Source organism: Talpa occidentalis, unplaced genomic scaffold (genome assembly GCF_014898055.3).
Source record: "Talpa occidentalis isolate TD23 unplaced genomic scaffold, MPIMG_talOcc4v2.1 talOcc4.8, whole genome shotgun sequence".
Classification (NCBI taxonomy): domain Eukaryota; kingdom Metazoa; phylum Chordata; class Mammalia; order Eulipotyphla; family Talpidae; genus Talpa; species Talpa occidentalis.
The window spans coordinates 42,429,539-42,447,993 of record NW_023605194.1 but is presented as its reverse complement, the minus strand read 5'-3'; the positions used below and the strand labels follow the sequence as shown (position 1 = coordinate 42,447,993).

Genomic DNA, 18,455 nt, shown 5'->3' with positions numbered 1-18,455 from the left:
AGTCTTGGCACTGCTGTATGCCTGCCCTAGCCAGCCAGGTGACCTCCCCCAGGAGACGACGGGAGCGGAGATGAGGTTATAGTCGGGCTGGAGTGCTCCTTGCCCCTTGAAGAACTCCTCTCTGGAGACCTGGGGCAGCCTGGGACAAGGAGATAAGCTGGCAGATCCCAGCAGCTTGGATGGACTAGTGGCTCGTTTTGACACCTGACAGTGGGTGGGGACACTTGTCAAAGGCTCTTTTTTGCGGCAAACAGTCAAACTGAATCTGTCCCGCCCCTTCTGGCTGGAGGAGGGCAGAGGGATGGGGTGGGTAAATGGGGGTGGCCGGCAACGCCTCTGCCAACTGCTGCTAACAAGTGGCGGCTCGCAGATCAGCCAGGGCAGGTTGTGGTGACCCTAGGCGGTGCAGCCAATGAGCTCCCAGGCTGTGGTGGCACCACCGGGCAGCCCGCCTGTCTTTGGCTAGAGCGGCAGCAGGAGGGGCCTCGGGCCACCAGTCAGGGCTGGCAGGCCCTGTTTCTGGGAGGCCCAGGCAGATCTGCCTCTCATTCTCGGGAAGCCCTACTGCTACATTTTTAACTTTTCTGATCTCCTGAGGGAGGAGGGTGGGCTATAGGGGTGGTGTGGGAAGGATGGCAGGGAAGACGGCAAGGAGAGCGGGGGTGAAACTTCCCCAAGTTTCTTGTGCTCTGGATCCAGAGCAGGCTTGGGCTCCACACTAGGGAGAGTCTATTTTGCTTATAGAACTGATTTTGGGAGGGATGAAGGGAGGTAGTGAGAACGAGGGGAAGCAGAGGTTACCAATCACGGTCCAGGTTTTTGACTCAAGACTGGCATCAGGGGCTCCAGAGTCCTGCACCCCTATAGTCAGTGCAGCCCCTTTCTCTTTGTCTGGATGAATTCAGCTTTGGAACACTTGTGACCCAAGTGGCTAGTTCAAGGAGTGTGGGGGACAGTCAGGTGTGTTACTAAGAACTCCTGGTGGTACAGACTGTACAGTGTTGGCAGCAGCAGGTGTTCAAGGCCCCCTCCCTCAGTGCCCCTGCTCAATGCAGACAACGCAGCCAATCACATAATAAACATATATTTATAGATTTACAATTTCAGAATTCTAATTCAAGAAATACAGCTTCTCAGGGGATCCTTTAGGATCTGTGTTCTTATTGCACATGGCTCAGCCCATCTAGGGACATCTACCAAGACCAGACAGTCAGGGTGGTGGGGCAGAGCACCAGGGCCACTACAGTAGGGCACTCTTGCCCATGTCCAGTTCTTATCATCTCTTTGGGCCGGTGGCCACTTCATCACAGGGCAGGACCTTGTTTAAAAATCAGTTTTGACATTTCCTTACTGAGCTGTGTTTGCCAGCAAGAATCCTCTTTGTTAGGGGGTCTTAAAAAAAAAAAAAAGAGCCAAGAGAAATTCTGGTAAGATGGTTATCATCTCCTGGCTGGCAGCATGGGGAAGTAAGGCTTTGGAAGATGGCAGGCTCAATGACACCTACCGAGAAGAGGAAAATTCAGGAAAAATGGCAATTCCAAAAGGCCCAGTATAAACTGTGGGAATAAATAAAACTCCCCTTCCCTTCCCCTGGCAGCAACTGCTATTTTGAGAAAAATCCTCATTGAAAGGTGAGGATAAGAAAACCCTTCTGGTTCAGGTGCATTCTTTGTCCAAAGAGCAAGAGAAGGCCGGTGGTGTCACATCCATGGTGGGCGGAGACTGGTGCCATGGTTATGGACTTTCTTCAGGAGTTGGCTGCTGCCCCGGGGTCCTGGGCATACCTGGTGACTCTTGCAGGGAGAGCCTCTGGAGTCCTTGGTGCACGACTTAGGAAAAACCAGTGGAGCTGTGCCCTGTGGCACCTATAAGGCAAAACCCTTAAGGACTAAGGGGGGTGGAGGTGGTTAGGCAGAACCTGGTCTCTCTCTCCAGCTTTGGTGTTCTCTGTGGCAGTGGGTCAGAGAGCTCCTGGGCACCAGGACAAGGAGCCCACCTGAGCTGGCCAAAGCTTGAGAAGGATGGTCTCACCCCAGCAGGCCCTGTCTGGGGGTCTCTGTCGTGACTCAAAAGTGACCTGGTACCTGTCTCAAGGGGCACTTTTCTCCCCTCCACAGCCTGCTCTCCAACAGCTTAACCATAAACCTGGCAACCTTCAGAAGTTTTCCACAGATTTCCACTCATGATTACTGCTGCCATCAAAAACAGGCTGAGGCGGAGGGGAGTATGAAAAGCGTATGACCCGATTTTCCTTATGCTGTCGATTGTGGCTGATGTCCGGCCTCTGAAGGACCAGGCAGCCTTCCCCAAACAGGCTTTGTTTCTGAAACGGGAGAAATCAGCTAACAACTTAACCAAATCACTGCATAGTTTAAAAAGTAGACTATATATATATATATATATATCTTTATATATAACTATTTACATATAAATATATATATATACATATACACGCATCTATAAATTACATTCTATGGAGAATTCTTTCCTCCTCTCTGTCCTCAGTCACCACCTCTGACTGGTTTCCACTGAGCAGCGACTTGTGGGTGGTGGCTCCTGGGAGGGGGAAGAAAGGCAATTGGGTGCCCCCTCCCCTGCCCTTCCCACAGACGTTTGCTGCAAGTTTTACATTCTACTTTCGTTGCCATGGTTTCTGTATCTTAGGAGAGAGCTGATGGGGTGCCTGAGCCTCTGCCAGCCCTAGGAGGAAGGGGAGCAGCCCCGTGGCAGGTTTTCCTGTCTGTCCTAAGAGCTTTCTGCATTTACTGGGCGAGAGAGGGCAGCTGTGCGGCATTCGGCCTCCAATTCCATTTTAATTTTTTTTTTCTTTTTATGTCTTTCCTTAAATATACAGTCCATCACCTTGGCTCAGTGCATGTCACCAAAAATTCTCCAGGGATTTCATACTCTGGGGAGGAGAGTGGTAACAGTTAGCTCAGCAGTCACATGCCCGGAACTCTAGTTTAGACCACACAAACAAGCAAACCTCCTTGCTGCTGTCCTGCCCACCGCAACACCCACCCAATCCCCTCCTACGGTCTGCTTCGCTCTCCCAGAGGCACTCGCAAACAGCCTCAGAGCAAAAGCAGAGTCTAGTTGGATCCCTGCTGAGAGGATACCGCAAAGAAGGGGGTGGGCAGGGTACCAACACAGAAAAGAACCTTCATGGGTTCTGCCCACACTCCTCTGGGCTTGGTCCAAGCTGCCCCTCTGGCAAATGCTGGGAACAGAGCCCATTACACACAGGCAGAGGTAAAGGAGGCAGGGAGCCTGCTACCAGCAATTTTCATTCTTCTAGTCCCTCTTCTCTGCTTTCAACCCTGAACCCATGACCTTCTGTTCCCATACTCAGACCACAGGTGCGATGCCTAGGTGGGCCAGATGCCTGCGGTTTCTAGGCTGCCAGGTGCAGCAGCATTGGAGAGAGTGCCTCTGATCCTATCAGAAGGGGAGTGGTCAGGAGACCAGGCCTCTTCAGCTGCCTGTCAGCTCCCTCCCCTGGCCAGATTCCATCTCCTCCTTTCTGGAAGGACAGAATAAAAGGAAGGGCTTTTGGGGCTTCCCCTGGTGGCGCAGAGGTTGAGTGCTGGGCTGCGAAGCTGCCCACAGTCTCTGTAGCGCTGGTTCGATCCCAGGCTGCCCTGGTGGGTCCCACATGGCGTGCAGACCTCTCCTGCCATGTCCGCTGCTCCCCTCAGCAGTGTACTTCGTCAGTCTGCCTGTTCTGTTCCCCACTCTGGCTCTGGTGAATTCTCTCACCCTCCCGCGCTTCTGACTGTACCCAGTGCTTGTATAAATAAATAAATAAATCTTTAAAAAAAAAAAAAAAAAAGAGGAAGGGCTTTTGGCCCACCCATGGTTCTCCCTCCCAGGCAGGGTGTGGGGTGGGTGTGTGGGGACTATCCTGGACCTAGTAATATTTGGCAGCCTAAATACCAGGGCATAGACAATAGTCTGCTGCACAAGGGACAGGGCCATGGTGATGTGAGGGCTAGAGTAGACCAAGGTGGTTACGTGGCGCCCCTGGCAGCAGACTTGGGCATCCCACAGACCCAGAGGCCAGTAATAGGGTAGGAGTGGGGTGGAGGTAGCAATAAAGGGCTGAAACAGACTTCAGTTTCAGTAGGCCCCAAAGCTGCCTGACTCTGCCACCTACAGGTCAGGCTGGGGACAAGAAGCTTGTCACAATCTAGGCTCCCTCCCTTTCTCTCTCCACCCTCCTCTGCCTCAGGAGCAGGGCTGCCAGGAGTTGTAGGGTGAAGAAGGCCCTGTTCATACTTGGACCTTGGTGGAGCGGCTGGTCCAGGACTATCCATGCAGGGAGGCTTGCACCTCTGACAGTCGGTTACAGCTTGGGGTGCCCATCTTCTGTGCTTTGTGGTACATATCTGTGTTGCCAAAGTATCGGGCCCGGTATAGCAAGCCTTCCTCTGCAAAGCAATAGGGCAGGGTTGGGGCACATCCTGTATCACTCGAAGGCTGCTCTGGCACTCTCCTGGCCTGCGAGGGCTAGGGCAAGGCAGTTACAGGCCCAGGATCTGGGGCAGAGCTGGCTTCCCTGTAGGGGAGACCCCAAAGGAGTAAAGACTATGGTCCCAACTTGGCAGGCCATAGTCATCCTGGCCAGACCTACCCACAGATAGAGCTTGATGCCCAATAAGTGGGTAGCCAGGAAATCTGCTCCAATCCACTTCTACATACTTACTTCTGGCAGTGATTTACAGGAACCTGGAGGAAGCTCCAGGTGGCCCCTGGCTCCCAGCCCCACAGAAATACAGGGGTGGAGTCCAGCTCTTGGCTGGGAGGTGACTGGGTACAGGGCAGTGCCAGGTGCTGGGCCCACAAATCACTGGCTAAGCAGGACTGTCTCCTTCCTTGCTTTTCAAGTCCCCCTTCCCCCCCGCCCAAGCCCCCCACTCACTTTGCTGCTTCTCCTTCCAGCAGTTGTTTCGGAGGTTGGCAATATAATCATCTTCCACGTTCCGTTCCACTGTTTTGAGGCTGGAGCCTGTGTACTCATCCGAGAAGGTCTCTGCCACGTAGTAGATGACGCCCAGGTGGTCAGTGACTCGCCTGTGGATATGGCCCACCGATCTGGCCAGATATATACCAGGTACAAATTAGGCAGAACTAGGGCAGCTCAGGGATGAGGGGACTCCGACAGGAGGCACCAGACAGACCAGAGTAGCTGTTTCCCTCACAAACTAGAGCAGCAACTCTACACCACCCAAGCGAGGGTCTTGAAAAATGGCAGGTGGTGCACCTGTGCAAGTGGTCCAGACTACAACAAGCCCTTCCTCAGGCTTTCTGCTTACCACACTGCTGACCTGGGGGCCTTTGGGGAGAAGCCCATTTCTGAAAGGCCCTGGTCAGGGAAGTAGGGAAACTAGAGTGGGACTAGGCTTCATCTTTGATGAACTACATGACTTGAGTCTCCTGTGCCTCCATTTCCTCATTCATCCCTTAAGCTAACCACTATCGAAGGTCTGCCTGCCTATCCAGGAGCTGCCAGGCTTAGGAACAAAATGACGTAGGATTCCAAGGAGTTGTATCTTTCCAGCATTTGGTTCCATTTTCCAGCTCTGTTATGCAGGCTGTGGGAAAAGTATCAACACGTAGACAGGAGTCGGTGCTCTGGGAAGTAGAGCCCCTGACTGCCCGCTGCTACTTTCTTCTCTCCTCAGTTGCAGAGAAAAGGACTGGCAACAGGCCACAGAGAGCCTGAGACAGTTGGTGAGGCTTCAGTGTACTGACTCTGCCCCCTGCTGGCTGACAGGGATCCTGTCAGGCTCCAAGACAGACTCAGGCCACTTGGTGGTAGCAGAGGGTTCCCACTCGATGTCAGACACTGTTCTAGTGCTGGAAATAACCAGGGAGCTAACTCCTTAAAAAAGTCAAATGATTAGTCTAAATGATTAGTTTGCCACAGGACAGTGAGACCACATATTCATTCAACAAATATTACCTAGCATTACTAATGAGCATGGCATTTTATGCATGTTACTCATTTAATCTTCACAAGCAAGCAGATACTGTTATTCCAATTTTATAGGTGAGGAAACCATCTCAGAGAAGTTACATAACTGTCCAGGGTCACACAGCTATTTATATTAGGGGAGCTGGGATTCAAAGCCAATCTTGCTCTGTCTGACTCTAGAGACCCTGTACTTTCCATGGCCCCAGTGCCCCCATAGAGAATGTAAAAACAAAGGTTCTTATCTCAAAGTCGGCAGATAAGATGTGGGGGAGGGTGTCCTGAAGTCTGTGAAATCATGGGTATGCATAGTATTCGTTTAGAAAAGACCTGCAGTTTTCATTCTATTTCCTCAAGGATTGTGATCCTGAAAAGATCAAGAACTGCAGTTCACTAGGGAAAGTATATTTTCTTGATTCTAAGCAGTTTTCTGAAGTATGATCAACAACTTGCTGGATCAGAAGGGTAAAGAAGGCCTCTGATGGGGCCAAGAATTCAGAGCCCCTCTCTGCCCACCACCCCAGCCTTACCCCAAGCTGTAAGGTACTCACGGTCTCGGGCTCAGACTGTAGGGTGGGCTGGAGACCATAAGCTGGCTGAGAGCTGACACGAGGATCAGGATGAGGATGGGCATCAGTTGTACAAACACCCCCAGCCCGCCCTGGAGGGAAGAGCCAGTGGTCACCCAAGCCAGACAGGGGTGGGCTGTGGGGTTGACCACAATCACCACCAGATTGTCCAGCACAATGGAGCCTATCAGTAGGAGCCAACTTCATGCAAACAGGTCATGAACCACTCTCTCCCCTTCCCTCCCACACGCTCCCAAAATATAGAAGCTTCTCCATCTGCCAGCTTCCCTGGATAAAAACAAAGCAGTAGCTGGTGCTAAATATAGGGGGGAGGTGGATATACCTATTTACTTGCGAGAATACCAAAATACGAGCAAAGTTACTACCAACAGGAAAATGGGAGGAAGGGCTAAAGGGAGGATTTCACTATATGTACTATATGAACTGAAACAATTTAATAAATGCCAGTTAAATATTAGAAAAAAATACATTTGTTCACTGTGTGATAATTTAAAAACCTTTTATATGTTAAGTACATACAAAATAAAAGCTTAAAAAATGAATAAAGAAAAATAGATCACCATGTCAGAGCAAATAGGAACTCCTTGCCTGCCATTATTTTAAATGCTCCACAATTACTCACAGCATTTTAATTTTAGTCAACTAGCTATTATTGTTTAATCCATGGCATTCCAGATGTGTCTGAAGCATTGTCTTATATTAACAGCTTTTGTACACATTTTTTTAAGAGGGCTGAAAGGAAGCAAAAGAGCCAGCACCTATGTTGTCATCCCTTATAATTCTCACGAAGTTTAACTTCCCATTGCTTGGAAAATGTCAGTTTGGCATTATAAACAATGGACTACACAAAGGCCACTCACACTAACTATTATAGTTTGTAGGTGGAGAAATTTCCGTGCTACATTCCCTAACAGAGGCCATCAAGTCCCCATTTTTTCCTGGGCAATATGGAGTATGGCTCCCTCTAGTGTCCATTAGACAAATAGCAAGAAAGGGTCAAGATGACTCCTTGGCTGAGAGGTGTGGGGACACTGTCCTCCCAGAATAAGAGAGCTGGGATTCCCTCCTCCAAGTCCCACGCCCTGGGGTTGAGCTTGGCGCCCTCCCATTGCTCTCTCCAGAGCCTTCCTCACTCACGTCACCCTGGTTCTCCCTGCGGTCCTGTCTTTGCTGGTAGGGGTAGCGCATGCGGCTGTTGCTGTAGACATGAACATTACCTGGGGGTCAGAGGAACTGAGTTAGGAATGGGGCTGTTGGGAAAGAAAGAGGATCTCCTACCACCACCCCCAGGGAGATCTCACTGTGGAAAGGGTGGGGGAAGGACTTACTAGAAGGGAAGCCACCACCAAAGAACATGTTGAAGAGGTCTTCAGGTGAGATGTCAGCCTCAAAGCCACGGTGGAAGTCCCCATGCCCGTGGCCATGCCGGGTTGCCTGGCTCTTGTCATCCCCAAACTGGTCATACTGTTTCCTTTTCTCTGGGTTGCTAAGTACTGCGTATGCTGTGCCAATGGCTAGAAAGAAGGTAGAGAGGTCAGGTAGGTCTGAGGATGCTGGGAATGCAGGAGGCTCCTATGGCGGTCAAGAGCTCTCTTCCTTCAGATACTCAAGTGGTAATTTAGGAAGCGGAGTGCTCAGGAAGTTGGGCTTCAGTGCAAGTGTGGGAGAGTGGAATGCAGGATACTCATAAGTAAATCTGGGCAGCCTGGGCTGGGTGGAAGATTAACACTTAGGCTCTCTGCTTTCAACTTCATTACCATGGTCCAGCTTTTTCTGTGCACTAGAACCCTTATAGGCATTGTTTTAGTTATGCTTAACAGCAACTCCTTCTCCATTTTACCAATGAGAAAAATGAGGCTCAGAGAGGTTAAGTGACTTACTTAAGCTCACACAACTCTGATGTTGCAGAGCCAGGAATCAAACCCAGGTAAGTTGTGTTTTAAGTTTGTTCCGTGACTTTATGAAAACCCTCAAAACCCTCTCTCCTCATTCCTCTCTCTTGGGGTTCTCAGTGGGATGGGGGAATCTCTTTCTTCAGATTATGTAATCCTGAAGTCATAGTTTGACAGATGGCGAAACAAACATATGATGTCTTTGAAAATTGGACAGCAGCAGGAACTGCAGGAATGGCTCCCTTCCTGAGTTCTTGTTGAGACTCTTTCATTGCTGGTAATATAGCTGAGAGAGCCCTCATCCCTGTGGGAAGCCTGTGCCCCAAAGGACTAGGAGCACCCAACCTAGCTCTGGGTGTGCCCAGTCTATTGCTCCTTCTCAAGCAGCTGGCTCTTTCAGAGGATGAGGCAAAGATGCATCTGGCTCAGAACCTGCAACCCCTGAAAGTAGAATCCTGGTCCTCTTCCCATTCTGACAAAGCCCCAAAGCTAGATCTGGGCTCTCAGCACCTCTTGGGAAGGCTAAGGCAGAAGTCAGGGCTAGAGAAACATTAACAGTGTCCATTTTGTCTCCCTACTTCCATTCTCCTTTCTCTGAGGCTAAATGACAGGGCCCTTCAGCACAGGGAAACTGTTACCAAGATCCCAAGTGAGGGAAATGCATACGGGTGAGCCAGGAGGCCTGCTTTTGCCTCTCCCTTACTTGTGTGACCTTGGACAAGCCATTGGTCTTCTTTTACCTCAGTTACTTTCCTGTAACCCTAGGAGAACATGGAGGCAGGAGTGGTGCTTCTGAGCTAGAGGAGGCTACTAGGACCTTCTGCCCAGGAATCAACTCCTGAGCCGGTAAGACCCGGGTCGAAGGGCTCTTCTTGAAAAAACTTTTTTGGCCCCCTATTCCCTCCCAAGGACTAGAGGTAAAAACACTAAAACTCAAGGAAACCAGGGCCAGCTTACCCTTGAAAGCTTCAGTAGCACCAGGTGCACGGTTCTTGTCTGGGTGGAATTTGAGGGCCAGTTTGCGGTAGGCCTTCTTCAGGTCCTCATCTGTGGTCCCTCTGCTCACCCCCAGGATCTCGTAGTAATCTTTACACTGTTTGACCCTGGTGGAAGAGAAAAGTGAGATGGGGGAGCTCTGCATGGGCCTGGGGCCATGAAGAGAGGTGGTAAGGAACAAATAATGTATATACATAGCTCTGAGTAGGCTTAGGGGGGACACTGGGGCATGGCTGAGACTCCACTCCTGGGACACAGGACCTTCAGCAAGCTCCGGCTAGAAAGGGGAACTGGGCAGAGCCCAGAGGAAACACCAATAATACATCTGGATTTAAGGAGGGACAACTGCTGTTTCTGCAAGGACGGAATCCATTTCTCCCCACTAATAGCAGCCCATTGGAAGGACTGTCAATGGATGTCAGTGAAGGGCCTCTGCCCCAGGGCAGGTATGTCCCAAGCTCGGCCAGCTGTACTTTCTCTTGCACTTCGAGTCTGAAGTGGGTGACACAAAGGCCAGAAATGGTAGGTGTCTGCTCATTCCATCACAGAACCCTGAAGAGACTCTGGTTCTCTTCTATCAGTTCTTACTCCTGGGGTGCCTGGAGATCCCCTGATTCTCGACCTGTTCCATGCTTTCCCAACTCCCCATAATCATTTTCCACTGCCTATAATTGATGGGTTTGTCTGGTCAGAAAAATGTAAATTGGCCTGTGCTTTCACGGCAAACTATAGCTATGCTAGGTCACACACAGGATGAACCCCATCCTGAAGCTTGACAGAGTCTCCACTAGCAGCCAGGACTAAGTGGGAGAGACCTTGGAGGGTCTCCTGAGGCCAGCTGGTGGGGAGGCTTGGGGAGAAATGAGAGTTTGAAGTATCTACTCCAGAGAAGCCTAAGCTGGATCATCTCCACCTGGCAGTGAGCTGTTCCATGCATGGTCGGCCCAAGCTCTAGAGGATAACTGTCTCCTGTCTCCATTCTACCCCACACAGGCTCTGGATTGAAAAGATCTTTGTTGGGGGTGGCGTGTGGGTTGGGGGGTAAGGCCTCAGCACCACGTGTGTAAAGAGCCTGGGGCTGCCTTGGTGGGCTGGGTCAGTGGAGCCCTGATTCCCCACTCTGCCAGGGTTGGTGGGACACAAGGCGTGGGCCTGGGGAGCCTGACCATTTGAACCTCCTCTATCCTCCAGACCCTCCCAGGACCCATCTAGACCACAGGCAGAGGACATACAGGAAGTCTCCTCTAGACTTGAAAACCTGCCAAGAACCACTTGGCTCTGCCCTTGCGTGCCCGGCCCAGCCCTCTACCTTTTCACGGCCGCTACTTGTTCTGCAGTGTAGCTTTTGGTGCTCTCTCCACCTCCAGCTTCACCGTTGGCTGAGGGGGCGTCAGTCCCACCTACTTTCCTACGGGTTGTGTGGGTCTCCTCTGTGGGTTGGGACTTGTCACCAGCAGGCTGTGGTTTCTGGTTGAGAGACTCGATCAGGGCTGTGTGAGGCAAGAAAACCATTTAGGGCTCCTGCTCCAGCAAGGCCACATGCCATAGCTGAGAGGCTTGCTGACCTGGGGAGAGGCCAGGGTCCCCCAAACCCAATCTGCTTGTTCAGACAGCAAAGCCACGAGCTCCCTCTCTGACTAGGGCCTTGGGAGCTAGTGGGATAGTGGCCCATTCTCTTACAACCCAAAGGCCTCAGCACTCAGCAGGGTATATAGATCATTAAAAAACTCAACATAAAAACAATTAATCCTTCAGATTTTTTAAAATTCCAAAGTAGTATGTTCAATAGATATCCTCTGCTGAATGCTGACATGGTGAATGGGTTCCCCCACTTAGCAGGACCATCTGATTCAGCTGGTCAGAAAGGCTTCCTGGAGGCCTCTGCTTCACCATGTAGAGGAAAAGGGGTAATGAGTGTGCCCAGAGGGCCAAGAGTAGTGCAAGACTTAGGATAAGTATCTGCTATGCATACTACTTGCTATTTTTTTTTAACATTTTCAAATGGCTGGCCATGTCAAATTGCTTCAATGTTCAGAGTCCATTAAGGGCATTAGCTGTCACCCTCAGACAGATCATGATTATTTAAACCCAAGTCCTTGGTTCCTGTTGTTGAGGAAGGGCCCAGACTTCTGGCAGAAATCCCCTGTGCCCAGGCACAAAATGAGTTTTGAAACTCCAGTGAAGTTTCTGCTGAAGGTCAGCAGCATGGCCAGCTGGTCCCCAGTTCCCTTCAAATGGACCAGGAGTTTGCCAGACTCAGGTGTTGTGCTGGGTGTTAGACACTCCTACTGCGGCATACCTGGGTCTCACCCAAAGGGCCTGCAGCAGGGCTCATGGGGAGCTAAACACTGGCGTGCAAGTGGACCCTGTGCCCTGAGTTACTGCTGTCTTATTTGCAGCAAACTCATGTACTCCACTAAGTCAGCAGCTGGAAAATCCAAATGCAGGAGCGGACAGTCTTATCACAACCATTCCCATTATAAGGAAGAAGCTGTGTGTCTGATGAATGGACAAGCTGGGTGGTCAGCATTTAAATTCTAGGTTGTCTAACTCACAGGACCCTGCTCTTAACTCTGCTGCTACACTGGACCACTCAGGTCAGGCAAGGGGAGCCCCTTTTAAGACAGTCATTCCAAGTATAGAAGTTAAATTCAGAAAGCCCCATGTTTCAAATCTTAGCTTGGCCACTTCCTAGCAACATGACCCTGGCTGATCTATGAAATCTCTCTGAACTTCAGTTTCCTCAAAAGGGGGCATAAGAATGAAATGAGATAATGTGGGTAAGCACCTGGCATGAACCCTGACAGAGTACTCAACGTGAGTAGCTGCTAATAATATGACCTGGGTCGATGAACTGACTGGCAGGGAGTCTGATGACCAGGGAGGGGGGGATCCCCAAGATGGTGGGGGCTGAAGTGCTCCAGGCTTAGGAATGCAGTCTCAGCATACAGTAGGCTTTGGATCAAGTGGTAGCCATGAAATCTGAGGTCATCCCAAACTCCAGGCCTAAGCCACGCATCAATGGAATGGCAATGGAAGAAACCAACAGATGAAGAGATGCTGATCAAGATGGGACAGTGGGTGGAATTAGCTTGCTGGTTTCCGAGGGCTTTAAATGAAGTTTATTTCCATTTCTCTGGTCCAGGTTGAGCTGACAAACATGAAGGACACAATGACCAGTGATCCAATTGCCATGGAAACCCAGGAGCATCAGTCAAGGGATGAGCCAATTCTCCTCAGTACTACCTAGGGAAGATTCTGGAAGCTTCTCAGGACAGTTACATGGAGTCAGGCACTCTTAATTTCCCTGCAGAAAGCCTAAAGGGGAGAAGTTGTGCTGCTGGTGACACAGAAGGTTCCTGCTTGAGTTGGCAATGAACAATTTCTGGTTGCTGATAAGTAGGTCTCTCTTGAGGCCTGGACACCCCCTCTGCCAGGGTTGGATGTGACTTGCTCATTGTGACTCACTGTTCCATCCCTCATGGCACAGTGACTGTTAGGCAAATGTCACAAAAGAGTAGGAGCTACAACAGTTTAATGTGACTCTGGAGTTAGACAGACATAATTGGGTTCAAATTCTGACCCTTCTTCCCAGAAATGTCAGCAGACATTTAAAAAGAAGGCAAGGGTCTCCCTTGTGGCACAAGGGGTTAAGACCCAGCACTATAAAGCTATCTGCAACTACTGCAGCCCGAGTTTGATCCCTGCCCAGGGAGGTGACCCACATGGTGCAGCAGACCTCTCCTGTCTCACCTGCTGTTCCCCTCAGCAGTGTATTTCAGTGGATCCACCTGTTCTGCTGCCCACTCTGTCTCTGGTGAATCCTCTCACACCCCGCACCTCTGTTCTATAACCCAGTTCTCGTATGCATAAATAAATAAATCTTAAAAAAAAAAAAAAAAAAAAAGGAAAGCAAATCGCAGAAGAGACCAAAGCTGGGGTGGGAGATGGGGCACCTGAGAGAGAGTGAGAGCATTTCCATGACCCAAGCCACCACAGTGGCCCCTCCTCAAACTCAAACTGGAGGGTAAGACTACCTGGATTCAAAACTGGCTCTGCTGCTTGCTGGTAGGGTCATTTTGGACAAGGTAACTTAGCTTCTCCATGTAAAACTGTTCTCCCTCGGGCCTCCCCGGTGGCGCAGCGGTTGAGCGCTGGGTTGTGAAGCTGCCCACAGCCTCTGCAGCGCCGGTTCGCTTCCTGGCTGCTCCCTGGCCACCGGAGGAGGGTCCCACATGGCGCGCAGACCTCTCCTGCCGCCCGCTGCTCCCCTCAGCAGTGTACTTCAGTCCTTCTGCCTGCTCTGCTTCCCACTCTGGCTCTGGTGAATTCTCTTACCCTCCCGCGCTTCTGACTGTACCCAGTGCTTGTATAAATAAATAAATAAATCTTAAAAAAAAAAAAAACAAAAAAAACAAAAAGAACTGTTCTCCCTCAAAAAGGATGAAAAGTAAATGAGTAAATGCATATAAAGGACTTAACACAATGCCCAGCAAATGCTAAGTGCTGTTACTGTTATGTTTGTTTCTTGGCACTCTACATATTCGGGTGCTCAGTGTGAGCCAGGAAAGGGAGGCCAGAGTAGGGAAAGGGCCTGGATAGGAGTTAGAAAGTCTGGTCCCTTTGCTAATAAGTCATGTGGTCCTGTCAAGTAATCTTATTCCTTAGAGAAGACATGATCCCTGCCCTCAGAGGGTTCTTCTGAAGGGTAAATAAGATTGAGGGAAAAAAGGTGAACGGAGGGTTGAGCACATAATGTAAGGCTGACTTGAACACATAACCCCACTCTGGCCCTCACTAGCACTAGGACTCTCAGTCCTGCTCTGAATGCCCCAATCTCTCAGCAGCTCCTCTCTCTCCTGTGCTGGCCTTCCCAGTTTGGCCTTCTTGACTTAGCCTGGAGCCCAGAGTCAGTCACTCTCAGAAACTTATGCAATCTGAGTTGCCAGATCATCCAGGTCAACCCTCTCTTTGTATGCTGGGGAAACTGAGGCCTATGGCTGTTCTCATCAGCTCCCTGGAAAACTTGGAACATTTTACTGTTGTTGCTAAGCCTCACATTAAGTCAGTTGCTACAAGTCTGCTAGGCTTTGAATAGAAACTCCTAGAAAGAGACTGACTGGCTCCACTAAGCTGGCTTTGTGACCTCTAGGCTTAGGGCCTGGCTACTGCTCCATAGTACAATGTCCAGCCCTTGGGGTTTCTCTGTTCCACTTCCTGCAGCACAAGTTTTAGTCCCCTCACATCCTTTACATTGTTAGGACCTTAAACCCTTCAAGGTTACTCTGAGCTTCCTCCCTAACCCTTCCCTCTGTCTGTCCTTCCACTTATTTACGACCTATGCTCTGGATCCTTCCCCTTTCTTTTCTCAATTTGTCATTTTCCCACATGGCCTCTGCAGCAACTAACGTGCTCCATGGCTACCTGGCCACTACGACCTCCTGGGACTGCCTCTTCCTGTTAACGCTCCACCTCACTCTGTTGCTTCCTGTCTTTGCCCATTGACTAAGGACGGATGTGGTTCATGGTTGTACCTGCAGTAACATTCTCTACATGTCTCACATTTCCCACAGTGACTTCAGCCACACACAACTCCAATGAACTTCATGCTGACAATTCCTCTGGACCATCCCCCTGGCACCTTGTGCTCTGTCCATCTCTTCCCATCCACATTCTTCAGTCTCTTTGTGGTCACATGGCTTGGATTCTGTATTCTCATTTCTCTTCAGTATCCCTCACACAATGCTTGGTACCTCCTCTCTGATGACATTATCTTCATTCATACTGCCTTATCTCACACCTGAATAACGCCTAACCTACTCAATGCAATTGTCTCCCAAGTGGTTTCCGACCCGAATCTCTCTTTCCTCTCAATAACCTTTCACGCTATTCTTTAAGAATAGTATCCTGGGCCTCCCCTGGTGGCGCAGCGGTTGAGCGCTGGGCTGTGAAGCTGCCCACAGCATCTGCAGCACCGGGTCGATCCCCGGCCACTGGCGAGGGTCCCACATGGCGCACAGACCTCTCCTGCCGTGCCCGCTGCTCCCCTCAGCAGTGTACTTCAGTCCTCTGCCTGTTCTGTTCCCCGCTCTGGCTCTGGTGAATTCTTTCACCCTCCCGTGCTTCTGACTGTACCCAGTGCTTGTATAAATAAATAAATCTTTAAAAAAAAAAAAAAAAAGAGAATAGTATCCTTATCTTCTTCCTGCTATCAAATTGTTTTTTCACTAACTACAGAATAAAGAATATACTGGCCTGGCAGGAAAGGATTTCCACAATCTGGCCTCATTTACTTTCCAATATTAATCCTCTCTATACTCAAATTGCTACCTGGGCAGCCTCCAAATCTTGCCACACTCAATCTCCTTGTCCAAAACTCTTACAAATTTTAGACTCCATGTCTATTCCCCATGTCTATTTCTCCAGCTCCCCCATTTTCCTTGAAAGCACAGATCATATGCTGCCTCCTGTCCTATTCATTTGTACCTTCCTTCACTGTGATCTACCCCTACTTTTATGTTCTTGCTATGGCCATGCTTATACAGCTTATAATGTTCAAGACTGTCCTCTAACCTTCCACCTCCAGCACTCCGAAACACCTTACCAAATTGTGAGCCTAAGTCTATCCTCACATCGTTGGCACCTTTAATCACAGTTATTGTTCTATGGCTTGAGGTATTACTTCTTCTGTAATTGTGTCTCCTACTAGACTGTCAACTTCTTGAGGTGAGGATTTGTCTCACCAATGCTACTATATCTGCAACTGCTACTATATCTTAGGACTGAGCAAGAGGACCGTTTAAGCAAAACAGTCTGTTGCATCAAACAAGTACTCTATAAAGTGCTCAAACCTCAAATATCAAGTGCAGACAACTACCTAATATTTTTAAGCAAGATTTCCTAACCTGAGGCCTAATTAACCCCAAATCCTTCTCAACTTAGTGAAGGGCTACAGATGGTACAAGGTGAAGTTTACAGAGAAATAAGGCATATACTCTCTCCAGACAGAAATTGAAGATGACAAATATGTACAGGTGGCTGCTCTGACTGAGCAAATTCCAGTGCTTGAGCTCCAGGAATGACACCCATCGAAACCCTATTACAGCATATGACTTAGTTCATAGGGAAACCCCCAAGCAGGTTACCTCCTGCCAAATACAAACTGAAACCCTCTCTAAGAAGCAAATGTGCCAAAGACCAATCTGTAGAGTCCAAAGGGAAGATCATTCAGGGGTTCTAGGCTTCTGTCAGTGTTCTCCTGTCTCAATTTCATAATATGTCAAGGAAAGCTAGTAAGGTGACTATTCAGAGTCAGAGAACTTCCAGTTTCTAATGTGTAATCCTGGGCAAGTCCTCGCTTCGAGGCTATTTCCTCATTTATAGAACAATGATAATGATCTTTGCTCTGCCTCCTGATAGGGCAGGTCAAGTAAGAAAATGGATTTGAAAGAGCTCCTACACTGAAAATTCCAGTGAGTATTATTGTTATTCATGTTATCTGCGGCAATCCTCTAGTTCTGCAGACAAGCTCAGAAAAGATTCTGTGGCAGCAGTCAGGATGAAAGTCAGCCTTTTGATTCTGAGCACCTGTTATAGGCCAGATAACTTGCTAGGTGGTAACTGCTGGCATAAATCTTGTATGTAATGGACTACCTCTCTTCCCCCTCCAACTTGTAGTAAGAAAAAGTTCTTTAATCAAAGTCGTTATTTCTCTCAGAACAAAAAACATTGCTTTGAAGACTTGGGTAAAAGAAAAAAATTCCTGGGCAGAGTAAGATGATAGCTGACTATTCCCTCCCTGGTCTGTAAGTCTTCAGTTGAGAGCTGCTTAGCAACCTAATGCTGTTCAGCAGCCCATATGGCCTAACACTGATGGGCTTTAGGGGGCTAGGATAGGTGGGAGTGTTTAATGTCAGTCTCCAACAAGGCCATCCGCTCCGAAATCTCACAAACTGGTGAAAAGGCTCCAGGAGAGTGGGAGCAGCCAGGTCCGAGAACAGACCGTCCAAGGTGATGTGGAGTGGTGGTAAAGATAGGGTCTAGTCTCTAGCGGGTGGCCCCTGACCAACTCAGGGGAACGTGTGAGGGAGTGAAGCGGTGGAGACACCTTTCCTGTCAGTCCGAAGGTCGGGACTTTTCTTTCCCTCTCTAGAACTCATTACTCCATCTGAGGAGTTATGTTTATTTTCTTGAACTATAATTTTTCCCAGGCCGGCAACTGACCCTGGGCGACCGAATGGCCCCTTGGGAAAAGTAGTTCAATTTCTCTTCCACATAAATTCCCCTTGTTCCGACCACTAATCCTTCTCATTCTCGGGAACCCCAAATCTCAGAGGGGGCTGGGAATCACCCACGAAACTTAAGTAGTGACCGCGGGGGTCACCAGACGCCCAGCATCCCGGAGAGGCGTGCGAGCGAAAGACTACATCTCCCAGCAGTCACCGCGCACCTCAGTGCGCAGGCGTAGCCGCGCCTCGCCACCCCTCCCCCTCCTCCAACTGCTCCCGTCGGTCCGTTCCCGTATTCCCCCCATCAGTTCTAATGTCCCTTCTGTCTCTCCGGTACTTATCACTCACTGCGAGCTCGCGGCGTCGGATACAGCCGCTGCGCCTTGTCCAGGAAGCGGAGCGCCCTTTCGGTCTGGTTGCTCTCGATGGCCTTGATGGCGATGCTAATACAGCGCTCGGCTTCATCCTTGTTAGATTCCATGGCGGAACCAGAGCGCGGAGCCAGGGAGGGGGAGGCCGGGCGAGCGAAAGGCTGCGCCAGCCGCCGGCGCGTCGCGGGGCAGGCGAGCGCAGGCTGATGACATAAAACCCTCCGCCCCTCCTTTCCCGAGATTCGAGCGGAGGTGAAAGCACTACCGTATGTCTTCTAAAAGACGGACATCAAAGAGCTGGTAGTAAGGATGGGTGCATGCCCACGTTCCTGAATCCCAAAGGGTCATGTTAAGGGTTCTTAAAGTTGATTAGACTTGCAGGTTCTTGTTAAAACTCTTCTATG

At 49.8% G+C, this 18,455-nt stretch overlaps 1 protein-coding gene across 3 annotated transcripts; it reads right to left on the bottom strand.

Annotated features, from left to right (window-relative positions):
• Nucleotides 1–2,350: 2,350 nt before the first annotated feature.
• Nucleotides 2,351–18,376, bottom strand: DNAJB12 (DnaJ heat shock protein family (Hsp40) member B12). Of its 3 annotated transcripts, none has more exons than XM_037497197.1 (9): nucleotides 18,029–18,376; nucleotides 10,762–10,942; nucleotides 9,414–9,559; nucleotides 7,893–8,078; nucleotides 7,702–7,781; nucleotides 6,526–6,635; nucleotides 4,922–5,094; nucleotides 4,279–4,430; nucleotides 2,351–2,908 (listed from the first exon to the last, which is right to left on the bottom strand). In XM_037497197.1, exons 1-8 carry the CDS (start codon nucleotides 18,159–18,161, stop codon nucleotides 4,309–4,311), a joined length of 1,131 nt encoding a protein of 376 aa, XP_037353094.1. In that variant the 5' UTR covers nucleotides 18,162–18,376; the 3' UTR covers nucleotides 2,351–2,908; nucleotides 4,279–4,308. The 3 variants fall into 3 exon arrangements, with proteins under 3 accessions (XP_037353094.1, XP_037353092.1, XP_037353095.1); XM_037497195.2 differs by having other exon boundaries at nucleotides 4,285–4,430; nucleotides 18,029–18,238; XM_037497198.2 differs by lacking the exon at nucleotides 18,029–18,376 and adding an exon at nucleotides 12,241–12,287.
• Nucleotides 18,377–18,455: the final 79 nt, after the last annotated feature.